The sequence below is a fragment of the Mauremys reevesii genome, linkage group 6 (assembly GCF_016161935.1).
Source record: "Mauremys reevesii isolate NIE-2019 linkage group 6, ASM1616193v1, whole genome shotgun sequence".
In the NCBI taxonomy this organism is placed as follows: Eukaryota; Metazoa; Chordata; order Testudines; family Geoemydidae; genus Mauremys; species Mauremys reevesii.
The window spans coordinates 124,787,444-124,813,875 of NC_052628.1; the positions used below are offsets into that span (position 1 = coordinate 124,787,444).

Consider the following 26,432-nt stretch of genomic DNA (forward strand, 5'->3'; position numbering starts at 1 on the left):
GACTATAACATCACTATAACAGCCATGCCCAGTGCATCATGAGCCTTCTGAAGACACCCAACATGACAAACTTTGCATTGGATACTACGCAATCATTTTATAAAGATGAAGATGGGGGTGTAGGGTGTTCCCCTCGAGGTACAGAGCATCACAACAACAAAATAGTAGAAAATGCTAAATGGGTTCAAGGGGGAAAATTACGTATTGTATTTTTGAGCTGTAAGAGCACTGTGTCATAGATTAACAGAATGGGGGGATTTAAATTTTTTTAAAATCTCTATTTAAAATTCCTTGGGTCAGGGGTATTAATGTGGCCCTACTCAGTGCTTGTCATCTTCTGCTTGCTGAATGAATGAACCTCAGGCCTTAGTGACCGATCCATTAATATATCAATTCTCCCTCTGTCCCTATTATCCACCAGTCATCCCCCCCACCAAGGAATTCCTCCGTCCCTGCTTCCCATCACATTTCATCTACTCAGCCGGCTTCCTGGCACCAGGGCCGGCTCCAGACCCCAGCACGCCAAGCGCGTGCTTGGGGCGGCGTGCCGCGGGAGGGCGGCAGGCGGCTCTGGTGGACCTCCCGCAGACGTGCCTGCAGAGGGTCCGCTGGTCCCACGGCTCTGGTGGAGCATCCGCAGGCACGCCTACGGGAGGTCCACCGGAGCCTCGGGACCAGCGGACCCTCCGCAGGCACGTCTGCAGGAGGTCCACCGGAGCCGCAGGACCGGCGACTGCCAGAGCGCCCCTCCGCGGCGTGCCGCCCTGCTTGGGGCGGCGCAATTCCTAGAGCCGCCCCTGCCTGGCACATTTCAGTGCTTCTGTCCCTGCACCTCCAAACCAAGCTCCTTTTCCCCCAGGGCCTCTACAGGATGCTGGCCTGTTCAGCTTCTCCGTATCCACATGGCTTAGGGTATGTCTACACTGCCCATGTTACAGTGTGGCCACAGCCACGCTGTGATGTGGGCAGTGTAGACACGCTTTATTGCTGGGGAAGAGCTCTCCTGGTGATACCCCCCGCACCCCAAACGAGTGGTGGTAGCTTTATCAAGTGCTGGCTATACTGGTGCTTTTCAGCGCTAAAACTCTTGTCGCTCGGGTGTGTGCGTTTTCACACCCCTTAACGACTAAAGTTTTAACGCTGAAAGTGGAAGTGTAGTAGGGTGACTAGATGTCTTGATTTTATAGGGACAGTTCCAATATTTGGAGCTTTTTATAATATGGGCTCCTATTACCCCCCACCCCTTGTCCCGATTTTTCACACTTGCTATCTGGTCACCCTACAGTGTAGACACAGCCTTAGTTACACTTCCAGGAACACTGCTCTCCGCTCTGGCAGTGGCCTATGCTGCTGCGCCTCCCCTCTCACTGTTCTGCCCCGAAAAACAGCAGGTGGGAGAGAAGCTAGGAGGCAGGAAGCAGCCCCAAGAGGGAAGGAGCCCTGGCCTGCCTGATGTTTCCCACCTCACCCAGGAGAGCAGCCCTTAGCAGCTAGAGGGGCCAGAATTGCTGGCCAAAGGCAGGAGAGTGGGACTCAGCAAATAAATGACCAGATGTCCTGGTTTTATAGGGACAGGCCCAATTTTTGAGTCTTTTTCTTATATAGGCTCCTATTATCCCCCACCATGTCCTGATTTTGCACAGTTGCTGTCTGGCCACCCTATCAGCAAAGGAGTCAGGCTGGTGGCCTCAAGCTGGAACGCGTGCAGGGAGGTACTGCCGGGATCCCGTCCAGATGTGCGAGCAAAGGGGGCGGAGCAAGGGCAAAGAACAGGGAGGGGGTGGGGCGATTGGGGCCCGCGCCGCGCTCGGAGTCTCTGCGCCTATTGGTGGGCTGATTGGAAAGACTCCACCCACGCGTAGGGAAACAGCCAATAGAGGAGAGCGATATGCTGTTATCGCGAGAGTTGAGCTGAAGCTGGCAGCGCCATCTTGAAGTCGGGAGAGGCCGTGTCCCTTTTCTGCTCCTAGGGGCTAATAGAAAAGGGGATGGGGGCCGGGAAGTGACTGAGTTAGCTGGGTCCTTGCGCTCCTCTTCTGTGGGTGCCGGAGCGGAGCAGGCGGCCGCCGGCGGGGGACGATGGTGCAGTCCTGCTCCGCCTACCGCTGCCGGAACCGATACGACAAAGAGAAGCCTATCTCCTTCCACAAGTGAGGACGGGGCAGGAGCGCGCCTGCGCGGGGCGGGAGCGCGCCACGGCGGGGGGAGGGGCCATGCCCAGGGTGCGCGCTGGGGGCGCGGGGAGTAACTGTCACTGGCGAGACGCCCAGAGCGCGAGCGCACCGGCTGTTGGGGCGCGCGCTCACCCAGGAGGAGGCCTGCGCAAGTGGGGCCTGTCCCCGTTGCTCCTCCCCCGTGGGGGGAGGGGTTTCTGAGGTGGGGCCTCGCTGTGCCTGGCGCTGTACAGACAGCTGGTGAGAGTCTGCCCCATCCCTCCTGGGGAATGGGACGAACCTGCCCTGGCACCCTGGGTCACGAGCCTGTTTGGTTCCCAGAGCAGGCAGCACCGTTGCCTGGTGTGGGCCGGCCAGCTCAGTGGCAGGGCCCTAGCCTGCAGGGGGATGTAAACACTGGGCAAATGAGGGGCTGCGCCAGCCTGCCTATCAGCGGATCTGGCTCCAGGCATATGTGCCGCTTGGTTTGAGCGTCATAGGAGAGCTTGCAAAGGAGCCTGAGGTTTCTTCGCACTTTGCAGGTGTCCTGTGAACATGCTTGTTTGAGGCCTTGCACTCTGTATTGAAATCCTCATTGCCACTTGTTCTTTGGGTGGCCTGGCTTTTTCAGTTCCCCTGAGTAATGCGAAAACCTGCCCCTGGGCTCTGGCCTGTCAGCTGATCCATGAAGGTGACCCCTTGTGCCTCCCCATTGCGCCCCTGTGCCCAGCAAGGGGATGCCTGTGTTATCAGCTTGCAAAATCAGGCTCTAAGCAGTGTTGGGCCTTTTTATTCCTTGTTTTTACAGCAGCTAACACTGGGGGTCCTGGTCCATGAATAGTGTTTCTAGATGCTACACCAATACCTTGTCTTAAGTGTCTTAGGTATGTCTACAGTGCTATTGCTTTTTTTAGAAAACCTTGAAATGCTTTTTTCAGAAAACCTTGTCCCGATTTTTCACACTTATTATCTGGTCACACTACAGTGTAGACACAAGCCTTCGTTACACTTCCAGGTGTAACTAAGGTCCATTTCATTTGCAGGTTTCCTCTCACAAGACCTGATCTCTGCAAAAAATGGGAAGCTGCTGTTAAAAGAAAAAACTTCAAACCAACAAAGTATAGCAGCATTTGTTCAGAACACTTTACTCCAGATTGCTTTAAAAGAGAGTGCAACAACAAGCTACTGAAAGAAAATGCCGTGCCCACAATATTTTGTTACACTGAACCCAGTGAGAAGGTAAAGGTAAACACGAAAACTCTTTCTTATAATACATACTTTAATTTATGTATACATAGTCAAATACTGCAGTATAAGTATATATTTTTTAAAAATGCAAAGAAGGGAGAGAAGCAGTGTTAAGGAGATACGGATTTAAGTCTGATCGTCTATTTCTGCACATGTGCAGAGAGCAGGAGAACTTAGAAGGGTCCCGAGACATGTAGAAGAGAGGTATGGTAACAACTAGAAATGCTCGGCTGTTTTTGTGAAGCTATATGGAAAGTTTCCATTAAGAGCAAGCGGTCTTGCGGTTCCACACAATCACCACCTGAGAGCTGAGCCAGTTGGCATTCGGAGTCATGATGAATTGGAGTCATCAGCCGATTGATGCAGGGCCAAAGAGATGTTTCTGACATGAAGGCTGTGTTCCAATACTTGTCTCACTTTGGATACAGGTATAGGTTCCCTATCTTGCTAGAAACCAATGAGTCAAGGTGGGTGAGGTAATATCTTTTATTGAACCAACAGTTGGTGAGAGAGACAAGTTTTCAAGGTGGAACAGGTAGTTTAGCATAAGTAGTTAACCTATATTTCAAGAGACCATTTAAGGCGAAGTAGCCTGTTAACATGTCTCCAGTGCTCTAAATGTCCCAATAACAAATATGTGGGTGAAATGAGACAATCACTACACACTTGAATGAACCCACACAGAAAACTGATAAATGACAAAAACACCATATCACCTGTAACACTTTTCTTAAAGCGATCACTTTATATCTGACCTCTCAGTCCTCATCCTCAATGGTCCCTTGAAAATACACCTCTACCCTGATATAACGCGACCCGATATAACCTGAATTTGGATATAACGCGGTAAAGCAGCGCGCCGGGCGGGGCTGTGCACTCTGGCAAGTTCAATATAATGCGGTTTCACCTATAACGCGGCAAGATTTTTTGGCTCCCGAGGACAGTGTTATATCGGGGTAGAGGTGTATGTGTTAATACTTATGCTAAACGATCTGTTCCACCTTGTATTTAGCTGTGACAGGGACTAAGTACATTTCCCAGACCTGAAGAAGAGCTCCGTGTAATCTCAAAAGCTAGTCTCTTTCATCAACTGAAGTAGGTCCTCACCCACCTTGTCTCTCTAATATCCTGGGACCAATGTGGCTACAACAGCACTACATAGATACCAATTAAGCAGTCAACTGTTAGCTCAGGGACTGGAATTAGCTGCTGACTGCAAGAATCTTTGAACTGCTGTTTTTGCTTAGGAGTTTCTCATGTGTTTTGGAGGGAACTGAGAGAGGCTGCCCTTCTCACGCTCTGGAGAATCCAGGTGACACAGGCATATTTTGAAGCCATATTAAAAAATGAGAAGATGTACACTTTAACACACACACACACTGCCTTCACAAGAGTGTGTGTTCTGTTGCAGACTTACACTGAAATGTATGTAAAGAAACCAAGGTGTGGGGGAGATAACTCTCAATAGGTATTCTTTTTGGATGACAGATCTGAAGTACTGTCCCACATTGATGCATCAATAGAATTTTAGAACAAATTGATACATTAAACAGTAATACGTCACCAGGACCAGATGGCATTCACCCAAAAGTTCTGAAGGAATTCAAATACAAAATTGCAGAACTACTAACTATAGTATGTAACTGATTGCTGAAACAAGCCTCTGTACCAGATGACCGGAGGATAGCTAATATAACACCAATTTTTAAAACACAATCCAGAGACAATCCTGGCAATTATAGGCTGGTGAGCCTAACTTTAGTAACAGGCAAATTGGTAGAAAATATAGTAAAGAACAGAATTATCAGGTGCACAGATAAACATGTTTTGTTGGGGAACAGTCAATATGGCTTTTGTAAAGGGAAGTTATGCTTCACCAATCTATTAGAATTGTTTGAGGGTGATCCAGGTGATGTAAAGTACTTGGATTTTCAGAAAGTCTTTGACGAGGTCCCTCATGAAAGGCTCTTAAGGAAACAAAATAGTCCTGGAATAACAAGACTCTTATGGATCAATAACTGGTTAAAAGATAAGAAATAAAGGGTAGGGATAAATGGTCCATTTTCACAATGGGGAGAGGTTCTGTCAAGGAGCTGTCCTGTTCAACATATTCATTAATGATCTGGAAAATGGAGTGAACAGTGAAATGGCAGCAATTGCTACATATTTATTCAAAATAGCTAAGTCCAAAGCTGACTGCAGAGTTACAAAGGGATCTCACAAAACTGAACAACAAACTGGCAGATGAAATTCAACACGAAGTGCAAAGTAATGCACACTAGAAAAATAATTCCATCTACACATATATAATGGAATATCTAATTGAGCTGTTAGCACTGGAGAAAGAGATCTTGGAATCACCTTGGATAGGTCTCTGAAAACTTCAGCTCAATGTGCAGCAGCAGTCAAAAAGGGTAGCAGTGTGTTAGTAACTATTTGGAAGGGGATAGAAAATAAGACAGAAAATATGATGCCACTATATAAATCCCTGGTGTATCTGCACCTTGAATTCTGTGTCCAGTTTTGGTTTCCCCATCTCAAAAAGGATATAGTGGAATGAAAAAGGTTCAGAGAAGGGCAACAAAAATGATCAAGGGTATGGAACAGCTTACATACAAGAAGATACTAAAAAGATTAAGGCTGTTCAGTTTAGAAAAGAGATGACTAAGGGGTGATGTGACAGAGGTCTGTATAATCGTGAATGGCATGGAAAAATGAATAGAGAGGTTTTATTTACCCTTTCCCACAATACAAAAACCGGGGGTTACTCGATTAAATTAGTAGGTAGCAGGTTTAATACAAACAAGGGGAAATACTTTTTCCACACAACACATAATTAACCTGTGGAACTCATTGCCATGGGATGTTGTGATGGCCAAAAGTATAACTGGGTTAAAAAAGAACTAGCCAAGATGGCTGGGGATGCAACCTCATGCTTGGGATGACCCTAACCCTCAGATTGCCAGAAGCTGGGAGGGAAAGACAGAGATGGATCCCTCTAACTGTTCTGTACACTCCCCCAGAAGCTCTGGTACTGGCCACTGTTGGAGACAGGATACTGGGATAGATGGCACTGATCTGACCCAGTGTGGCTGTTCTTATGTTTTTAAGTGAGGAAGCCTATATAAGGATCACCAAAAGGTTTACTGCCTAATAGTTTATTTAATAAGTTATTCAAAAGTATTCCTATTACATTTTGCAAATGTCTGTATGCATATTAATTGTTCACTATGGAATTGTAGAGCTCTCTCTCTCTGCTTTTATTAGGGCTGTCAATTAATCTCAGTTAACTGATTAATCTAAATTTTTTAGCTAACTAAAAAAAATTAATCACAGTTAATAGTTTTAATCACAGTGTTAAACAATAGAATACCAATGGAAATGTATTTATTTTGTTGGCTGTTTTTCTACATTTTCAAATATATTGATTCCACTTTCAACACAGATTACAAAATGTACAGTGCTCACTTTATATTATTATTTTTATTGCAAATATTTGTACTGTAAAATGATAAAAGAGATAGTATTTTTCAATTCACCTCATACAAGTACTGTAGTTCAATCTCTTTATCGTGAAAGTGCAACTTATAAATGTAGTTTGGTTTTTTTTGGTTGCATAACTGCACTCAAAAACAAAACAATGTAAAACTTTATAGCTTACAAGTCCACTCAGTCCTACTTCTTGTTCCAGTAAGACAAACAAGTTTGTGTACATCTAAGGGAGGTACTGCCGCGCGCTTCTCATTTGCAACGTTACCAGAAAGTGAGAACAGACGTTTGCATGGCACTTTTGTAGCCGGCATTGCAAGGTATTTGTGTGTCAGATATAGTAAACATTCCTATGCTTTGCCCACCATGCCAGAGGATGTGCTTCCATGCTGATGGCTCTCATTTAAAAAAAAATAGTGCGTTAACTAAATTTGTGACTGAACTCCTTCGGGGAGAATTGTAAGTCTCCTGCTCTATTTTACCCATATTCTGCCATATATTTCATGTTATAGCAGTCTCGGATGATGACCCAGCACATGTTCGTTTTAAGAACACTTTCACTGCAGATTTCACAAAACACAAAAAAGCTACCAATGTGAGATTTCTAAAGATAGCTACAGCACTCGACCCAAGGTTTAAGAATCTGAAGTGCCATCCAAAACCTGAGAGGGACGAGGTATGGAGCGTTCTTTCAGATGTCTTAAAAGAGCAACACTCTGGCTTGTAGGCTCTAAAGTTTTACATTGTTTTACTTTTGAACGCAGTAATTTTTGGACATAATTCTACATTTGTAAGTTCAGCTTTCATGATAAAGAGATTGCACTACAATACTTGTATTAGGCAAATTGAAAAATACTATTTCTTTTGTTTTTACGGTGCAAATATTTGTAATCAAAATAAATATAAAGTGAGCACTGTACATTTTATATTGTGTGCTGTAATTGAAAATGTAGAAAACAGCCGAAAATATTTAAATAAATGGTATTCTTTAACAGAGCGATCATTGATAGCTCTACTGTTTATTAATTCCTACCAGGGCGGTCTGTAGGCACCAGCAAACCAAGCACTTGCTTGGGGCGGCACATTTTCAGGGGTGGCATTCTGGCCATCTTTTTTTTTTTTTTTTCTTCGGGTGGCAAAAGCCTAGAGCCGGCCCTGGCAGCAGTAGTGCGTCATGCGCTGGGGGCGCCCTGGGGCCGCTGCGGTTTGCGCCGAGGGGGAGCAGCGCCCGCACCTTGTGGCTGGGCCGGGCAGGCTCCAAGCGGGGAACACTCAGGCTGGGGCCGCCCCGCGGGGCGCACGGAGCTGCCTGCATGTGCCGCAGGGCGGCCGCCCCCCAGCGCTGCAGCTGGGGCTGAGCAAAGCGGCCCGAGCTGCCCAGGGACTGTGGCAGGGCAGCCAGCAGCAGCAGCGGGGCCATAGAGATCGGGGTGCTGCCGTGTGGGGCCCGCATCCCGCTCTCCAGGGCTCCACTCCCTCTGGGGCTGCCCTGCCCCAGCTCCTCAGCCCCCTGCCGGGGCAGTCCCCCGGCTCTGCCCTCCTGGGTCCCGGCCGGTCCTGGAGACGGGAGCCCTGTCTGGAGGGACCCTGGGCTGAGGCGCAGCCCGTCAGCCCCGCTGCTTACCCCGACCCTGCCAGCACTGGACCGGCTGGAGGGAGGGGGGAGCGGGTGGAGTCAGCACTGGTGGGGGGGAGCCTAGGGCTGGGGTGGCAGGGTACGGGTGGGGTGGAGGGGAACAGAGAGCCCAGGGGTGGGGCGGCAGGGGGTGCGGGTCGGGTGGAGGGGGAGAGAGAGCCCAGGGCTGGGGCGGCAGGGGGTGCGGGTCGGGTGGAGGAGGGAAGAGAGCCCAGGGCTGGGGCGGCAGAGGGTGCGGGTGGGGGGAGGGAAGAGAGAGCCCAGGGCTGGGGCGGCCGGGGATGCGGGTGGGGGGAGGGAAGAGAGAGCCCAGGGGTGGGGCGGCAGGGGGTGCGGGTCGGGTGTGTGGAAGAGAGAGCAGGGGTGTGGGTGGGGGAAGAGAGAGCCCAGCACAGGGGCAACAGGGGGTGCTGGTGGGGTGGGGGGCAGAGCCCAGCACTGGGGCAGCAGTGGGTGCGGGTGGGGGGGCACTGATGGGAGGGGTGAGAGCCCAGGGCCGGGGTGGGGGGCAGCCAAAATTTTTTTGCTTGGGGCAGCAAAACCCTAGAGCCAGCCCTGATTCCTACATTCAGGGTTTTTGATCCCTTAGCTCTGAGGCTGAACTCTTCTATCTTTTCAGAAAAGAGTGTTACCCACCCTGGCCTGTGCTTTAGCAGAGAGGTAAAATGAAGTGCAAGCAAAAGTGGAGTGTAATAGAAGTATACATAATATTACCTCTGCATTTCCTGCTCCCCACCCCTCACACACCTTGTCTGGTACATTCACAGTGTTACTGCCTCCAAACATCAAATGTAGCTCCTCCTGACAGAGCAGGTGTGTTTTTTCTTCATTGGACCACCAAGTTACATACCCAGGCTCTACCCTTGGGACTAGAGTGGGTTATTCAATTCTCCCCCTTTGGCACACTGAATGCACGGAACAGGAGTGATTTGGAGGATTCCTAGCTTCTGTAAGGGAGATAAACCATGCACCAATAAGTCTCTTTTCTCTCACCCCTTTGAGAAGGGAACAGAGAGGATGGTGAGAATTGCAGAAGAACAGCAAAAAAAGCTCAGAGAGATATGGGGGGATGACAGAGGGCAAAAAGATGGGGAGAGAGGCACACAGGAAGAGTGGCACACAGGAGAGTAGGAAAATCAAGAAAATAGCCTGGTAATAAAGAGGGAATGTAAGTGGAAAATGGAAGGCAGCTAGTAAGAAAGAAAGACAGACACAGCGTATGCAAGAAAAGATGAGCAACTTTCAGGTAAATACACTTTATTTATACTTTCTTCTCAGATTGTGTTTCCCGATAGAAAAGATGAGTATGGTGGGAGCCAAATTAGACACAAGAGAAAGGGTGAGATGCAGAATATTCTAACGAAGTTGCTGCCCATGCCACAGGACAAATATATCAGGATCAGTGGCAGTTCAGGTACCTTCATCTGGCCACTGTGCCTCAACCCATGTGGATGGACCACTTCTAGGGAGCAGAGTGTAATTCTCTCTCTGCTCATTCGTTCCTTGCCCTCTCTTTTTGTACTGTTAGTAAGGATGCCTGTTAGTGTCAGTTGTGGAGGTGGATTTGGCGATGTGCACAGCTGTTTACTTGGAGCTGTTGTGATATTACCAGCTCATTTGCAGAGGTTTTTAAATGACCATAGATAGTGGTAACCGTTACTCTCAGAGCAGGGTTCAGATTGATGATCTTGATGTAAAAGGCTGTTGTCATAAATAAACAGATCAGGGTTAAGGTCTCTTTTACCTGGAAAGGGTTAACAAGCTCAGTAACCTGAGAAACACCTGACCAGAGGACCAATCAAGGGACAGGATAATTTCAAATCTCTGTGGAGGGAAGTCTTGTCTGTGTTCCTTGTTTGCTCTGTGTGCTCTCTTTGGATCTAAGAGAGGCCAGACATGTCTCCAAGTTCTCCTGGAGTAGTTCCTACTATCCAATAGTGAGTATTAATTAGAAAGGCGGATTAGTCTTATAATTTGATTTCTACATTTGCAATTGTGTGTTTGCTGGAGAAATTCTTTATTCCTGTTTGCTGTTACTTTGATTATGCTGAGGAGGAGGGAGGAGAACCTCTCCAGGTTTATAGGTTAGACTCTGTGTATTTTTGCATCCTGGTAATACAGAGAGAGTGTACTTTTTTCTTTCTTTAATAAATCTTTTCTTTGTAGGACTTGATTGATTCTTCTCTTGTTTGCATTTTCAAGGGAAGGGGAGGGGGAGGTGAATCCCTCTTTGTTTGATTCAAGGAGTTTGAATCAGGTATCTCTCCTAAGCATTAGGAGAGGGGAGGAGGGAAATGGGTTGTTTCCCTTTCTGGTGAGATTCAAGGAGATTGAATCTGTGTTTCCCAGGGAAAGTTTGGGGGAACAGGCAGTGTGTTACTCACTTAAAACGTAACTGGTGGCAGCGAGAACCAGATCTAAACTAGAATTTTAGTTTAGAGGAGTCCATGCAGGTCCCCATCTTGGAACCCAACAGTTCTAAGTGGGGGTGAGACCTATGACAGCTGTGCAATACTGTTTATTTTAATACCTGTTGCTGTTTTTCCTGGTAGGATCTTTGGGACAAAAACTTCATTGGGTATAAGAAATGCTTTGAATTTGCCCATAATATGTCAGTGATGGATTACCAAGGGAGCAGGCCACGTATACTGAGAGGGAGATCTTTTATGAAAGATGCCATGTGCCATCAGCCAACAAGGGGAGACTAGAATTGGAGGATACCAATTTCTGCAAGTCTAGTTGTCTGGCAATTGTCAGATTGTCCCAAGTGCACTAAGGAGGGTGAATTGCTTTCCCCTTCCTCTTTCCCTTACAATCTTCCCCATGAAGGGGGCTCTGAGAATTACGGTTGACTAGTACAAGTTTGACTTGGTCAAAATGCTTGACATCTTCATGTGTGAGGCTAAAAGATGCATTGTGTCAAAAACATAGGTTTATTTTATCTGAGGCACACAACTGGGATTGTCAGATTGAGGTTGTGCTAATGTATACTGATTGATTGTACATGGGCACCTACAAGAAACTTTAAATCAACACCAGAAGCAAAACTGACTTTTCAGTTACACTCTGCATGGTATCATAGTCTATGCAGGAGCAATGTCTAGGCAGTAGATTAAAAACAGATACTAAATTGCTTGGCTAGGATGTCTTGGATAGTGCTGTATTTCCATGGTCTTCTACACCTATATATTAGATCTAGCTCGGTCGCTTAGGGCTGTGAAAAATTTTGCACCCTGTTAGGTAAATATGATTCTCACTGTAGATAGAGCTAGGTTGACAGAAGGATTCTTTGTGGCTATTACTTCTTGGAGGGATGGATTATCTACATTGATGGCAAAACCTCTTCTGTCAATGTAGGAAGCGTCTACACTACTTATGTAGTATAAACATACCCCTAGAACCTTGTGCTCTGAGGATTTGGCAACAGGTTATATAATCTGCAAGTGGGGGGGGGGGAGCATTGACCTGCTAAACCCAGGGTTGAGAGTTCAATCCTTGAGGAGGCCATTTAGGGATCTGGGGAAAAAATCTGTCTGGGTTGGTCCTGCTTTGAGCAGGGGGTTGGACTAGATGACCTCCTGAGGTCCCTTCCAACGTTGATGTTCTATCTCTGTCTCTGCAGGGGCGGCTCCAGGCCCCAGCACGCCAATCGCGTGCTTGGGGCAGCATGCCGCGGGGGGCGCTGTGCCGGTCGCCGGGAGGGCGGCAGGCGGCTCCGGTGGACCTCCCGCAGGCATGCCTCCAGCAGAGCGCCCCCCGCGGCATGCCGCCGTGCTTGGGGCGGTGAAATGTCTAGAGCCGCCCCTGTGTCTCTGACACTGTTAATGCCATTAAATGCATTGAGACCATCAAAGCAGACAGTTACAAAATTGACTTCTAGCTCAATGCATCTTTCACCAAGAAGTTCTTAGCTGTTTTTGCTACATACTGGATATGCTTACTGTTGTGTTTCAAGAGCACTGTTTCATGAGTCCAAACAGATGCAATTCTGAATGGGGCTGAAAGGTTTTAAGTCTTCCCTCTGTTCATTACCTGTTTTGGGGGCACTTGGGCTAGATAAGTACACTACGTGTATCTAGGTTAAAGTGAGTGAATGCATTCTTGCAGCTGATAACCCTTCAACCATGTGGTGGAGTTAAAGACTGGACAGTTTATAATTTTATAAGTGTTTTGACAAAGTCTTCAGAAGTGACTAGAGATTTAGGTTGCCTCGATTTCTAGGTGTCCAGCTTGAGACTTTTAAGAAGGTGGGTGCTCAGCATTTCTGAAAGCTTTTAGGGTGGTTCAAACAGAGCATTGAAAACTGAGGTTCCCCCAAATCCCAATCACTTTTGAAAATGTAGGTCATCAAACTTCATGAACAGAATTAATGCTAAAAAGGGGGGTGATTATCACCTTCATTTACTAATTTCATCAATGCGTAGTGCATTGTCAGCTGGGTGCTGCAACTGTTGCATACAGATTACAATGTGGCAATTAGAATGCTGTTCACAAAACAGATTAAAATGTACTTTCTGTCTTGCTGTTTTAGACTGAAGAATTTACAGAGCAACCCGAAGATCTGTCTGCAGCACCACCACCCCCTCCACCACCCCCTCCTCTGCTACCACCTGCCCCACCACAACCTTCCTTTCCTTTGTCTCAAATAGATGCAAGATTGGTAGATCCAAGTATTGGATTATTAATGCCTCCTCTCCAGACCCCTAATAATCTTGCCGTTTTCTGTGATCACAACTATACCGTAGAGGATACAGTACATCAAAGAAAGAGAATTCAGCAGCTGGAAGAACAAGTTGAAAAACTGCGAAAGAAGCTCAAGACAGCGCAGCAGCGATGCAGACGTCAGGAAAGACAGATTGAAAAACTGCGAGAGATCGTTCAGTTTCAGAAGGAAAAAGACATAGTGTCAGGAAAAGGCTATGTGATTCTACCTAATGACTATTTTGAAATCGTAGAAGTACCTGCATAAAAACATGGACGTTAATTTTAAAGGGGCAGTGCCAAATAGCCTCTTCAGACTAACGCAGAAGTTCAGTTTAAAAAACGAATGCTCTCTAATTGTGTGTAAAACCATTCTAAAAATAATAAAGAAGTTATAAAATACTCAATAGAGCACAGTTTGTTCATTGTCATTGCAGCTTTTAACGCTTTTAATTAGGCTTGGCAGAATTAGACATTTTTTAATAATATTGATGGAAAATATCTTTTTATTTTAAGATTTTTTGTTTGATAATTTAAATGTTCATTCCTGTGGAAATGTATGGGGCGGGGTCAGATAATTCTTTAATGACAGTAGATAAAGCTTTAATTTTTTTGAGTTGCAGTATAACTGTTAAAACACACATTGTCAACATTACATGTCAAAATACACAAAGTAAATGTCCTTAAATCACTAATAAATTCTCAAGCAGTAATTTTGATTATTGACAAATATTTTTCCATTCATTTATATGAAATTGTCATTTACTGACATTTACCAATGAAAATCTAATCCTTCCATGTCTAGTTTTAATAAACTAGAAAAATGTTTTACAAACACATCTCACAATTAGAATCTGCATTTGGTTTTTAAAATCTGCCATGCTTTTAACAGGGGGGAGGATGCAGGTTAAACAAGTATAAAATGTATAACAGAGTTTTGGCCTGGGAGTTGGGTGGGCAAAGAGTATCTCAGCCAAGAGTGAAGACTATTGGGGGCAAGATTTTAAAAAAACATTTTGCATCTGTCTCACTTTGCTCCCACTTCCATAGTCTTCAGTGGGAACAGGGACACTTTTGAAAATCCAACCTGTTTTATTCTGTGCGTATTGTAGGGTGGAATAACTTTCTAACCTCAAACTAATGATCCTCTGCATGTCATATTGTCAGAGCATTGTATAAACATTAATCCAACATCACTCCAGTGAGGTAGAGAAAGTGTATAGTCAGCCCCATGAAATGCACCCCAAGTATGTACTTATCTTCCTTTGGAAAACCTCTTGGGAGGAGGGAAATATGCCAAACTATCCGACTCTGAAGCCGTAGCTTTTGGGAGATCTATTCCCCAGAGGAAGCAGGTGTAGCGCTGCATTGGAAGGTCCGTCAAACCCATGGTAGGCTCTGTTTCTGCTAAGAATGGTCTCAGGAAGGGCAGCATGCTGCTGAGAGGCTGTTTCTCAGCCCTGCCTCTGATAAGCCACAGTCTCTAATGCAGGGAGCCAGATGCAGAGGGGTGTGAGAGTTTTGTGGAAGGTGGGACTATACCATGTTATCTCTATTCCCTCATGTCAGGGCCGGCTCCAGGTTTTTTGCCGCCCCAAGCAAAAAAAAAAAAAAAAGAGGGGGGGGCTGGAGTGCCACCCCCTGGAAAAGTGCCACCCCAAGCTGGTGCCTAGAGCCAGCCCTGCCTATTGTGTTGGAGGTGGAGGGTGCTTTGCTCCCATATGGTCTAAAACAGAGGGAAGCACAGGGCTAGGTGTTATCCCCTTTTTACAAATGGGTAAATCTGAGACAGGTTATGACCAAAACTTTCAAACTCAGGTGCCTAACACCAGGCACCAAATAAATGGCTTGATTTTTCAAGGGTGCTAAGCACTCACAACTTACATTGCATCCGACTGTGACTTCTGAAATCAGTGCAGAATCAGGATTAGGGGTGGGAGGGCCCCTTAGAATGACACATTTAGTACAACAACTTTGAATTCGTATTGTCTAAGAAGACCTGAAAATCACATCTTTTAGGTTCATCATCTTAGTTTTTAATGAGAAGCAGCTGGTGCTGACCTTGATTTAGTCACTGCAAGTGAAACACGCACCCCCCCCCCCCCCCACACACACCTCCACGGATCAAATATATTAGAAAGTAGGAGAGTGATTTCCTGTATCCACATCTATGCAGTGTGAATTCTAACTCTGATTAGAAGTTCTAATTCAAGATGGGTTTTAAAAATATGTTTCATTTTCTCCTTAGCACTGCTCTTTTGAGCATGGCATTTCAAAATGAGAAATAGTATTTAGAAACAGTTTGATACTCTGGCATCAACCATTCTGTATCTGCTTTCATTACTGTTTGGTACTGTTCCTGTATTTAAGTCTCTGAGAGCATTTTTGTTAAACTCAATTTTTTAAGGTCTCAACTTAATATCTTTTCCAGGTGGAAATTTAGCAAACAGTTTGGTTTAGCTTTGGAGTACTTCTGTTCTCCCCCCTCCCCCCTTGCCAAATTGTTTGTCATTTTAATTGTTTTATAAGGGATGTTTTTGTGGTTTCAGATGCAGGGAAAAAAGCATCGGAAAATATAAAACAAAAATGTGCAAACCAATACTTGAGTTTTTTTGCTATTACCCATAAGTACTTAAAATAAACGGAAATATTTTAGGTTAAAAATGGCTAATACAAAAGCATAGTCTGTTCTAAAGAATTGTTAATGTTCACCTACTGATACCATGTATGGTGATGTGGGGTACAGTACATGATCAGCTTGTTCTTGTTCCTTTTACAAGAATTTTTTGTAGATTCCTGCTCTTCAAGTCCCCAACTCAGCAAAGTACTCAAGCATGTGCCTAACTTTAAACATGTAAGTACCTTGCTGACTTGGGGCCCAAATGAGTACTGGGATTTTGGGATCCAGAACGCAGTGACTGCTATTCTCTGTGTGCTGCCTTATGCAATATGATCTCCGGTACAGAGGTAGAGAAGGAACTGTGCCCCCAACTGCTTTCATTTCCTCTCCTACCACAGTGGGTAATGAGTTTTCTCATTAGAGAGGCAGCCTGTCATGCTCCTGAAGCACTTTAATTCCCATTGGAAGCTTCTCTTCACTCCCTGCTTTGATTCCTTCCTTACAGCAGATAACACATTAGATGATGATCTTTGCCAGGCCCCTAGCAGCTGTAACTGTCAATGTCAATGGCAAGGCTTTTAGTAAAACCTAACATTCAAAAACCATAGCCCGTCCTGCTAGAGGTGATTCTTGCCCCACTGGAATGTCCTCCACCACCAAGGTACTTGCATGCTGCAGTCGATGCAGTATGTGAAGAAGAGGTGGAGGCTGCCCACTACTGGACCTTGAAGTAAAACCAGTCAACATATGGACTAGTTTTCCAAGCATCTTTTCATTAAAAAAGAAAACCTGGGTAAAACAAACTGGGAAAGTTCCTTTAAAGGGGCTTTGAATGGAATGCACATACTGTTCACACGGTCTGCTGGAAATAACAGCCTGTGTGACTTCCTGTTTTGCTGGCTACAGGTCTCCTGTATGCACGTAGCAGCAGCCACAAACACCTCCTGAAAAAATGTTTGGGGCTGAAAATAGTGTGGGAATGTAGGCTCTGTGAGAAGGCTTTTAATAGTGGTGTTTATCTGATTGCTAATGAAACAAGTGATTTCTGCTCAAATACATGTAGCTGCAATTCAAAACCTTGACGAAGAAAACAATTCAGGGAAGTTACGAGTTGTTAAAATAGGCAAAAATAAGTGAAAATAAAAAGCTGAGAATCTGGACTCGTAGATCACTTCCTAAAGCTTTCTTTTTACAATTGGCTTCACTGCTTTGCTTGTTGTACTGTCACCCCTTTAAACAAAAAATGTCTTCCTGCTGCCCCCAATTTCCCTTTTGTTAGTGCAGGAGGTTCTAGCTCAGTGCAGGATTCCCTGTGTAGATGGCTAATTCCCACTTCATCTTAGAGCTCTGTGAAGTGGTAGGAGTCCATATTGGGGTATGTAGTGGCTTAATAAAGAGGATTTCCTGCCTCATTATCAAATATTCTGTGAAGGTGGGGAATGTTGTATTAACTAGGTGGAATATATGGGCTCAAAGAGTCAAAGGTGTTAACATGACCCTGAAACCATCCAGCATTAAACTGTTTTAAACAAGGTTTGGTATCAGAGACCTTAGCCTGCTTAATACCATAGCAAACACATCATTAAAAATCCTTTAACCTTTTATTAAAGATACAGAAAAGAAGGGAGAACAGTTAAAGCATTTCAAATGTAAGGTATTAAAGATGGCTTTCGTTGTAACAACACCCCTTTTCCCTTTCAGCTGGAGAGAGTTTTAAGAAGAAAGTTCCTACCTCCCCCATGGTTTGACAGTCTCTGATATGGTATTACAGAGGGAAAGAACTGCCTGTCCGGGGGAAGAGAGAATAAGTGAGTTGAGATGGCCTTCCCCTTCTTTCAGTTTGCCAGTGTCATAGGTGCCGACTTCTGCTGGCGGCCTTGGGTGCTCGATCCCGCCCCTGACCCACCCCCATTCCAACCCCTTCTCCAAAGTCTCCGCCCTCTCCCTGCCCCATTCCAACCCCTTCCCAAAATCCCCGCCCCAGCCTCACCTCTTCCCTGCCTCCTCCCCTGAGCGTGCCGTGTTCCCATTCCTCCTCTCTCCCTCCCACAGCTTGTTATGCCACAAAACAGCTGTTTTGCGGCAGCAAGCGCTGGGAGGAGAAGCGGGGACGCGGTGCGCTCAGAGGAGGAGGCGGATGCAAAGTGAGCTGGGGTGGAGGGGCGGGGAGCTTGGCTGCCGGTGAGTGCAGAGCACCCACCAATTTTTCCCCATGGGTACTCCAGCCCCGGAGCACCGACGGAGTCAGCTCCTATGGCCAGTGTCACGTTGCCTCTGTCTGTTTCCTCCACAAAGTCTTTGTTTTTTAAGAACCCCAAAAGGGAGCGATGGGACTTTTTTCCTCTTCAATTAGGCCTACTTTCTGACACACCCATTTTGGTTCACTGATTTCTGGTCTCACACTGTTCTTGTTTAGCAGGCATGATTGTAATAAAGTCCTTGAATTATTTCACTAAGTCTTTTTGTTTGGACCAATTCAGTCTTTCTGTCTCTTTTTATGCCTTTTCCCATCAACATTTATTGTTATAAGTTATTGTGACATCTTAGGAGCGTTCACTCCTGAGCTTTCACAGTTGAGCTTACAATTAGGGTAAATTTGTTGGCCCAGTTACCACAACAGGACTTTTTAAAATAACATAAACGCTAGGTCACTGTCCCATTGAATGAAGAGAATCCTCTGGCTTTACCCTTCCTTCTGCTTTCCTACCCAGTGCTCTCAGTCTGCCGTCCTCTCATGCTGCTGCCACTAGCATGGCCCTTTCTGTCATCACAGCAGACTTCATTAAGCCAGGATCCCAGGAAATCATCTGACCTTGTTGGGATTTCATCTGTCTCCGTCCAAAGCCACACAAGTAACGGTGCCTCCCCACTCCAGATGTTTTGGCTTTGAATGAGATTGGTTGCATCTAAGACTAAGTGAAACTCATTTTTAACTGGGGTGGGAGGAGGAAAGTCAGGAAGTTGTGTGGATCTGAGATTTTAGTTTTGTCCAATTTCTAATTCTTATCCAAAGAACTTCAGCATCACACATTTCATTTGCAAGCGAGCTAAAATTTGACATGGTAATTGACATTCTGGTTTGATTCTTTGCTGAGAACTCTTGCAGGGCTTTTTGCTTCCCTGATGACTTAAACCCTCATCAGATGGCTTTGGTATTAAGGAAGTGATGACTTCATGTTTTGGATCCATGCATATACCAAATAACAGCTGTCAATTAGCTGACATCAGTATATAAAATGATAATACGTAAGAACATTTAATTATTGTCTGTAATTGGTGCTTTTCCCAAGTTATTCCAAATACCTTCTGACAAGCTGGATTCGTGTACAAAACAAAAATCTCTGCATCCACTATTCTTGTCAGTTCAGAAGAACACTCAGTTTATACTTGCAGCAGATGATGATGTGCTGGTCCTTAGGTCAGAATTCAGTCTCCACCACATGCTACCTACTGAAGCCATCTTCTATGTAACAACATATGGTGGGACTTCTCTGCTTATTCAAATAGCCTTTCTAGGCTTAAATGCTGCTTCTGATCTCTTCTCTTTTCCCTTTTGTGCTTAGCCTTGTCCTTTTAAAATACCTTGCCTTTCCTCTATTTCCCTCACAGTTCTGTTCACCCATTGAATTAATAATTTGTCAGGGTTTAAGCTCCCGAATTACCTACCCTTTCCCCCTCCTCAAACTCTCTCTTCTTCTGTACTTAGAAACAAAACTGTGCACAGTTCATTGCATTTGTTTCAGATGTACTGGCTCTGGGAGGTGCATGCAGGGTCAATACACACTTACTAATTTTCATCTGCTGTATTCTGATGACTATTAATGCTGTATCATTTGTTTTTAAAAGTGCCAGAGGTGGTGGGGAAAAAAACTGTGAAACACAGAAACAAAATAAAATGTAGATTTCACCAGAGAATATTATATTTCTTAGACCATACAGACGTAACCAGATGTCATAAACAGATAGTTAAGGGTTAATGCCGATCTGGATCCACCAGGAGTTGGTGGGAGAAAGGAAGGGGGATGGTTAATTTCTCCTTGTTTTAAGATCCAAGGGGTTTGGATCTGTGTTCACCAGGAAATTGGTGGAGGAGTCTCTCAAGGCTACCCAGGGAGGGGAAGGTTTTTTTTGGGGGGGGAAACGGAGTGATTCAGATACTCAGAAATTCTGAATGGTGGCAGCGAAACCAGATCTAAGCTGGTAATTAAGCTTAGAAGTGTCCAGAGTGTCCTGTCGGTTCCTCCCCCACTCTGAACTTTAGGGTACAGATGTGGGGACCTGCATGGACACTTCTAAGCTTAATTACCAGCTTAGATCTGGTAACACTGCCACCATCCAGAAATTTCAGTGTCTGGATCACTTTCTGTCCCTCCCAAAACCTTCCCCTCCCTGGGCAGCCTTGAGAGGCTTTTTCACCAAGTTCCTGGTGAACACCGACCCAACCCCTTGGATCTTAACACAAGGATAATTTAACCATCCCCCCTCCTTTCCCCCACCAATTCCTGGTGAGTCCAGATCCAATCCCATTGGATCTTAACACAAGGAAAAAAAAATCAATCAGGTTCTTAAAAAGAAAGCTTTTAATTAAAGAAAGAAAGGTAAAAATTATCTCTGTAAAATCAGGATGGAAAATACTTTACAGGGTAATCAGATTCATATAGCCCAGAGGAACCCCCTCTAGCCTTAGGTTCAAAGTTACAGCAAACAGAGGTAAAATCCTCTCAGCAAAAAGGAACATTTACAAGTTGAGAAAACAAAAATAAGACTAACACGCCTTGCCTGGCTATTACTTACAAGTTTGAAACATGAGAGACTGATTCAGAAAGATTTGGAGAGCCTGGATTGATGTCTGGTCCCTCTCAGTCCCGAGCACGAACAACCCCCAAACAAAGAACACAAACAAAAGACTTCCCTCCACCAAGATTTGAAAGTGTCTTGTCCCCTTATTGGTCCTCTGGTCAGGTGTCAGCTAGGCTAGGTGAACTTTTTAACCCTTTACAGGTAAAAGAGGCATTAACCCTTAACTATCTGTTTATGACACCAGACCATGCCGAAGGAATGTACTCTAGGTGAGAAAGTTGTTTATAATTTCAATATATTTACTCCTACCATATTGGTCTTGTGTTTGTGTAAGAAAACAGAAATATTTTCATTATCTGTGTAGACTTATAAATGAGAATACCCTCTGCTGTTTTCACAAATGGAAATACCTATTTAGGGGGTACAGGGTTGTTTATCTTGTAACTAAAAATCATAAGACAGGGTTTTGGGTCTTTGTGTCCTACTTGAATCTTGCTGTTCTTATGTATAAAATAATGGGACAGATTAAGAGCTGGGTCTTGCCCGGTTCAGAGCATTCTCACTTCCCATTGGGAATCAAAGGGTTGTTGAGGGTACTCAGGGTGGAATTTTCAACATAGACTTCCATGGAAGCACAGTTCTGTCAATGATTAAAACTCCTGTTGACTTCCCCTGGAGCTGAGTTAAGCCAACACCAAGGGTGAAATTGTGATACCATTGAAGTCAATAACAAAACTCTCATTGACTTCAGTGGGGCCAGGATTTCCCCCTGAGGGCTATGGCAAATCCCACCATCAGCAGACCTTATCAAAAGGGAGCTAGATAGACTCATGGAAGATAGGTCCATCAATGGCTATTAGCCAGGATGGGCAGGAATGGTGTCCCTAGCCTCTGTTTGCCAGAAGCTGGGATTGGGTGACAGGGCATGGATCACTTGATGATAACCTGTCTGTTCATTCCCTTTGGAGCACCTGCCATTGACCACTGTCAGAGGACAGGATGCTGGGCTTGATGGACCTTTGATCTGACCCAGTATGGCTGTTCTTGTGTTCTCCCAGCCCCACTTGACAGAGTAGTGCAGAATAAGCCCTTAAGAAGGGAAAGATTAGAGTAATAGCATCGCTTGAAATGAATCTAACCATGCTTATTTTCCTGTAACAAGGGCTTGGAACCACACGTGCTTTCAGCTCTGATTGCCTAAATCATAGTAGCTAATGATGTCATAATGGGAGCTCAGGTTTTAGTACATGCATGTCAGTCTCCGGTGAGTTGTGTCCATAACAGATCTATGGTAAAATAAAACCAAGTTATAATTTTAAATGATTATTTAAATAATCAAATAATGTATAAAATGATATTGATACACAGATGATCATCCCTCTACCAGCACAGGAGTGCAAAATGTAATGCTAAAGGATTCTCTATATTGAATACCCACTTGTTGTTGTTATGGTTTGATTATTAAACTGTGGGGTGAATTTATCTTGCCCCTGGTGTAGCCTGCTTGAAATACTGATCTATTTGTTGATTGAAAAATTGTTTTGGATGGGCTGCTTATATTGAAAGTAACTGTAGAGTTACTGTAGTTACATTCTTCAGCCCAAGTACACTAGAAACTAAGGGCTGCGTAGTGGCTTTAGAAATTGTTGCCATGTTCATGGAGGGGTGCTGCAGCAGGCTGCCAGAGAGGGTCTGAGGTTATGTCTACACTGCACTTTTGTCAGTAAAACTGTTGGACAGGGGAGCTAGGGCTACTGCCAGTTCTGACACCTTCTTGGCCCCTCTTGTGCTCAGGGAGTACAAGGCACAGGGTTGTCTGGCTCCCTCCACTCTCTTCTTTGAGCTCAAATACATAAGTGGGGCTGTGACACATGTAAGCATGTGCCTTACCTTAATCACATGAGTAGGCCCATTGAAGTCCATGGGGTTCCTCCCTTGCTGAATTGGGACCTATGGCACTGTCAAATTATGGTAGCTCATGTATGAAAAATACTAATCATCAAAAAATATGAAAGTGTAGTTAGGTTCTGAAGTTTATAGTCACTAGTGCCCATAATGCTGAGGCATGCACTGCTGGTTTGGGTATACTCATTGCTTGCCTAAGTAGAAGACAGTTTGTTGGCGAAGTTATTTTTAAGTAGCAGGAGAAGGAAGCCCACATTGACTGCAACATTAGCAAAAGAAACAGAAGGCGGTAGCGGTCAGAAAGCAGAACTGTTTGGGGTTAGGCTATGCATGTGGATTTGAGCACAGAAATATTGCTTCTCCAGTTGTGTAGCCACAAGTGCTGCGGTTACTGATATACTCATTGGAGAGCACACTGCACTTGATGGAGAGATTCCTCTGTAGGGGTAAAGCACGTTGCTGAACAAGATTCTCTTTCTGTAATCCAAGCAGGTTGCAAGGGGGCATGGAACATGAAAGGAAAAGATATACAGCAATTGGATTTCTTGTTGCTAAAAGATCATGAAAAAAGTCCTAAATGCCAACAAAACATCCAGTCATGTAATGAGGGCTGAGACACCCGAATATGAGCCTTCAGACACCTCTAACAAATATGTTAAGTTTTCACATTACAGACAAGCTGAGCAATATGTTCCATACACAACAGCAAATGTTCCAAAAACAGCTGGGATACAAGGAATTAACACAAAACTGCCAGGCAGGTGTACTGTGCAAATGCACATACACAGCTCAGCTATCTTTGAGAAAGCGGATAAAGATGCTGCAAGGCACAGGCTATTGACAATAGGGAGAAGTGAAGATCATAAAACTAGCCATGCTGCTCATAAGCAAGAGTTTCTAAGTTATGCCAAGTTTTTCAGTTCCAATGCTGTGTGCCAAAGTGAGGTGCCATCCCAGCAGTGCAGAATCAGACAAAGAAAAACACAACAGCAACTTCAAAAAGAAAACCAGTCAGCTACAATCATTCAGTCCGCCTGGCGAGGTTGTCAGGTCAGAAGGGAGATCAATGGGATGAATAAAGCTGCTGCCAAAATTCAGGCAGTTTTTCGAGGCTACAGGACACGACGGGAATTGCTTCTTGGATGTAACACACATGGCAAGGACGAAGGCCTACAATTAAAAAAGAAAAGGAGAGCAGAAAGCAAGGAAAAGCTATTCCCACTCATTCTAAGGTTTGATCAGCAGTGGGGTTGGGACTCCAGGACACTAAGCAACATCAGTAAAAGTGATAGTTTAAGAAGCCAGCATAAGACTAACAAAAGAGAAGGCACCTTCTTTATCCCCATAGTAATCTTCCCGAAAGTAGAGTCTTCACGCAAGACCAAGAGGAAAGGTTTTGTGTTGCCTAGTGACTTACCTACACTAAATGTCTTTGAAAGCAGGACACAGCAGCATGGGATCTGTCATGCTGCCATTCAAATCCAAGCTGCATGGAGGGGATATCAAGCCAGAAAGCAGATGAGGGAAATAGAAAGGCAAGCTAAGATAAAGGCAGAGGAGAGCCAGCCCTTTTCTAATGGTTGTAAAAACAGTCCTGAGAGCTGTGAGAAACAGCCTGTGTTAGGAGCAGAAATGTCAGGAGCTGTTGCAGAAATTCAGTCTTCGACTCCTGAGCAAAAAGACCCAGTGCAGGAACCTGAACAGGACTCCTCTGTAAAGGAGGAACCTAGTAAGGAAAGCAAAGGAACTAATACAGAGGGCAGTGTGCCATCTGTTAGAAATATTAACATATACACTGTTGTGAAGGGTGTGCCAGCTTCCAGAAGACCCCCCATCACCATACGAGTGTCCAGTCCTAATGCAATAGTGCAGGGATATCACCGAGACATGAGCAGAGGGATGCAGGGGCTCTACACTGTCAAAAATCACTGTGATCCAAGGCCTTCTCAAATCATTGTCCAGATACACATGGTGGAGAAGGAAGATAACCCAAGCACTCCTTCTTAATAATGGTAAAGAGGAAATAAAAGCTGGCACCTGACTCACACGGTGAGCTTCTTTGAATGTGAAGGTCTGTTTGTTGAATGACTTCTGGGAAGCTACCATTCCCTTCTGCTAATTTCCTCTACCAGTTGTCCCAACCAGCATTCCAGCTGCTGAACCCTCCTGCTACATCTCCTGACAAATATCTGCTCACTTCATCATAGGACAGCATCCCTCTCTAGTATCAGAGGGGCAGCCATGTAAAAAGCAGCAAAGAGTCCTGTGGCACCTTATAGACTAAAAGACGTATTGGAACATAAGCTTTCGTGGGTGAATACCCACTTCGTCAGACGCATTCACCCATGAAAGCTTATGCTCCAATACGTCTGTTAGTCTATAAGGTGCCACAGGACTCTTTGTTACATCCCTCTCTAATTCCTCCTTCTCAGACACTCCCAGCTGTCACACCCTCCCATTAACCCCAAGACAAACGTTTGCTTCCTCTTCCTAGCTGCTACTGTAACCCCAACTAGTGGCTGGCCCACATCAGAGGCTTGTGAATCTATTATTGCTTCTAGCTAATTAGCGATGTGCTTTAGCTTAAGTGAGAGCATCTCATGCTTTTAGCTCCAGCCGCCAAGGTCTGTGGGCTCAAGCCCCATTGTTAGCCCAAGTGGAGTCAGCTACACTGACTTCTAGACAGTTATCTCATTGATGTCATTGCAGGAATTCCTATAGGTCCCAACTGAGACTGGAGCCCTGAAAAGGCACAGAAGGATTTCAGTGATTTGATCAAGGTCACTCAGTAAGTCTGTAGCAGAGCCAAGGAGTGAATCCAGGTCACCTAAGTCCCAGGCCCACCTTTCTCTAAAGATATGTATTTTAAAATTTAAACCGGATCGATTTTGGGGGTAAAACCCTTTAATAAACAAACAGAAAATCATAAAATTGTAGGACTGGAAGGGACCTCGAGATGTCATCTAGTCCAGTGCCCTGTACTGAGGGCAAGACTAAGGATTACCTAGAGCAGCATTTCTCAAACTGTGGTCCGCGGACACCTGGGGGTCTGTGAGGGTACTCTAGGGGGTCCACTGGACCTGCTGATCAACTCCTCCTGCTCCCTCCCAGTGCCTCCTGCACGCCAGGGAACAGCTGTTCAGGAGGTGCTGGGAAGGAGTGGGAGGAGTTGATTAGGGGGGCCAGTAGACCCCTTGGAGTACCCTTGGTTCCCTGGCATGCAGGAGGTGCTGGGAGGGAGTACTCGGGGGAGGGGCGGAAAGAGGCAGGGAAGAGGAGGGGCAGGGGTGGAGCGAGGGTGAAAAGGGATGGGGATGAGGCCTTGGGGGAAGGAGTGGAGTAGGGGTGGGGCCAGAGGCTGAGCGGGGGGCTTCGGGATCTGCAAAAATTTTAAAATCAAAATGGGGTTTCTCAGGTAGCTAAAGTTTGAGACCCGCTGATCTAGACCATCACTGACAGGGGTTTGTCTAACCTGCTTTTAAAATCTCCTTAACATAAGTGATTTTTGGGTGACCTGCCACTCACTTACACAAATCTTTGCAGCTTCTTTCCAGATTTCAACCATTTTGAGGAAAACTGAATTACATTTTAAAAATGTAAACCTTTTCAGAGGGGAAGGGCAAACAGGCCTGATCCAAAGTCAGCAGAAGACAATGGAAGGTCTTTGAATCAGACCCTATAGCTATAATTCAATCAACATGAACTTTAAGAGATTTACTAATGTCATCAGAATTAAAAAGAGAATATAGGATTTAAGCTAAATTTTCAAACCTGGAGGCCTAAAGTTAAACACCTACATAAAAGTGGCCTGATTTTCAGAGGTGCTAAGCCCCCTGGGAACTGTGTATGCTCAGTACTTCTGAAAATCAGGCCACTTTTA

The 26,432-nt window shown here is 45.1% G+C and overlaps 3 protein-coding genes across 13 annotated transcripts in view; all 3 read left to right on the forward strand.

The window, feature by feature from the left end:
• The first annotated feature begins 1,886 nt into the window (after positions 1 to 1,886).
• Positions 1,887 to 13,634, forward strand: THAP1 (THAP domain containing 1). Of its 2 annotated transcripts, XM_039544690.1 has the most exons (4): positions 1,887 to 2,150; positions 3,197 to 3,392; positions 9,805 to 9,940; positions 13,058 to 13,186. In XM_039544690.1, the coding sequence occupies exons 1-4, from the start codon at positions 2,080 to 2,082 to the stop codon at positions 13,060 to 13,062; spliced, it is 408 nt and encodes a 135-aa protein (XP_039400624.1). In that variant the 5' UTR covers positions 1,887 to 2,079; the 3' UTR covers positions 13,063 to 13,186. The 2 variants fall into 2 exon arrangements, with proteins under 2 accessions (XP_039400624.1, XP_039400623.1); XM_039544689.1 differs by lacking the exon at positions 9,805 to 9,940 and having other exon boundaries at positions 1,903 to 2,150; positions 13,058 to 13,634.
• Positions 3,265 to 26,432, forward strand: part of CHRNB3 (cholinergic receptor nicotinic beta 3 subunit) — a 127,736-nt gene continuing 104,568 nt past the window's right edge. For 4 of the 7 annotated variants that reach the window (XM_039544682.1, XM_039544684.1, XM_039544687.1 and 1 more), the window contains exons 1-2: positions 3,265 to 3,398; positions 17,549 to 17,655. In XM_039544682.1, coding sequence (XP_039400616.1) covers positions 17,607 to 17,655 — 49 coding nt within the window. In that variant the 5' untranslated portion in view covers positions 3,265 to 3,398; positions 17,549 to 17,606. Of the gene's footprint in view, positions 3,399 to 17,546; positions 17,656 to 26,432 lie in introns of those variants that run through there. The other 3 variants (XM_039544683.1, XM_039544686.1, XM_039544688.1) reach the window with 2 other exon arrangements.
• Positions 21,882 to 24,616, forward strand: LOC120408110. 4 transcript variants are annotated; one of them, XM_039544680.1, is made up of 2 exons: positions 21,882 to 21,911; positions 23,045 to 24,616. In XM_039544680.1, the coding sequence occupies exon 2, from the start codon at positions 23,114 to 23,116 to the stop codon at positions 24,557 to 24,559; it is 1,446 nt and encodes a 481-aa protein (XP_039400614.1). In that variant the 5' UTR covers positions 21,882 to 21,911; positions 23,045 to 23,113; the 3' UTR covers positions 24,560 to 24,616. The 4 variants fall into 4 exon arrangements, with proteins under 4 accessions (XP_039400614.1, XP_039400615.1, XP_039400612.1 ...); XM_039544681.1 differs by having other exon boundaries at positions 21,893 to 21,911; positions 23,042 to 24,616; XM_039544678.1 differs by having other exon boundaries at positions 21,894 to 21,938; positions 23,042 to 24,616.

Bases quoted from the DNA above. Each gene is read 5' to 3' on its own strand.
- THAP1 (XM_039544689.1), top strand. From the start codon at position 2,080: ATGGTGCAGTCCTGCTCCGCCTACCGCTGCCGGAACCGATACGACAAA. The intron at 2,151-3,196 runs GTGAGGACGGGG...TTTCATTTGCAG, and splicing joins AAGCCTATCTCCTTCCACAA to GTTTCCTCTCACAAGACCTG. The intron at 3,393-13,057 runs GTAAAGGTAAAC...TTGCTGTTTTAG, and splicing joins ACACTGAACCCAGTGAGAAG to ACTGAAGAATTTACAGAGCA.
- LOC120408110 (XM_039544680.1), top strand. From the start codon at position 23,114: ATGAAAAAAGTCCTAAATGCCAACAAAACATCCAGTCATGTAATGAGG.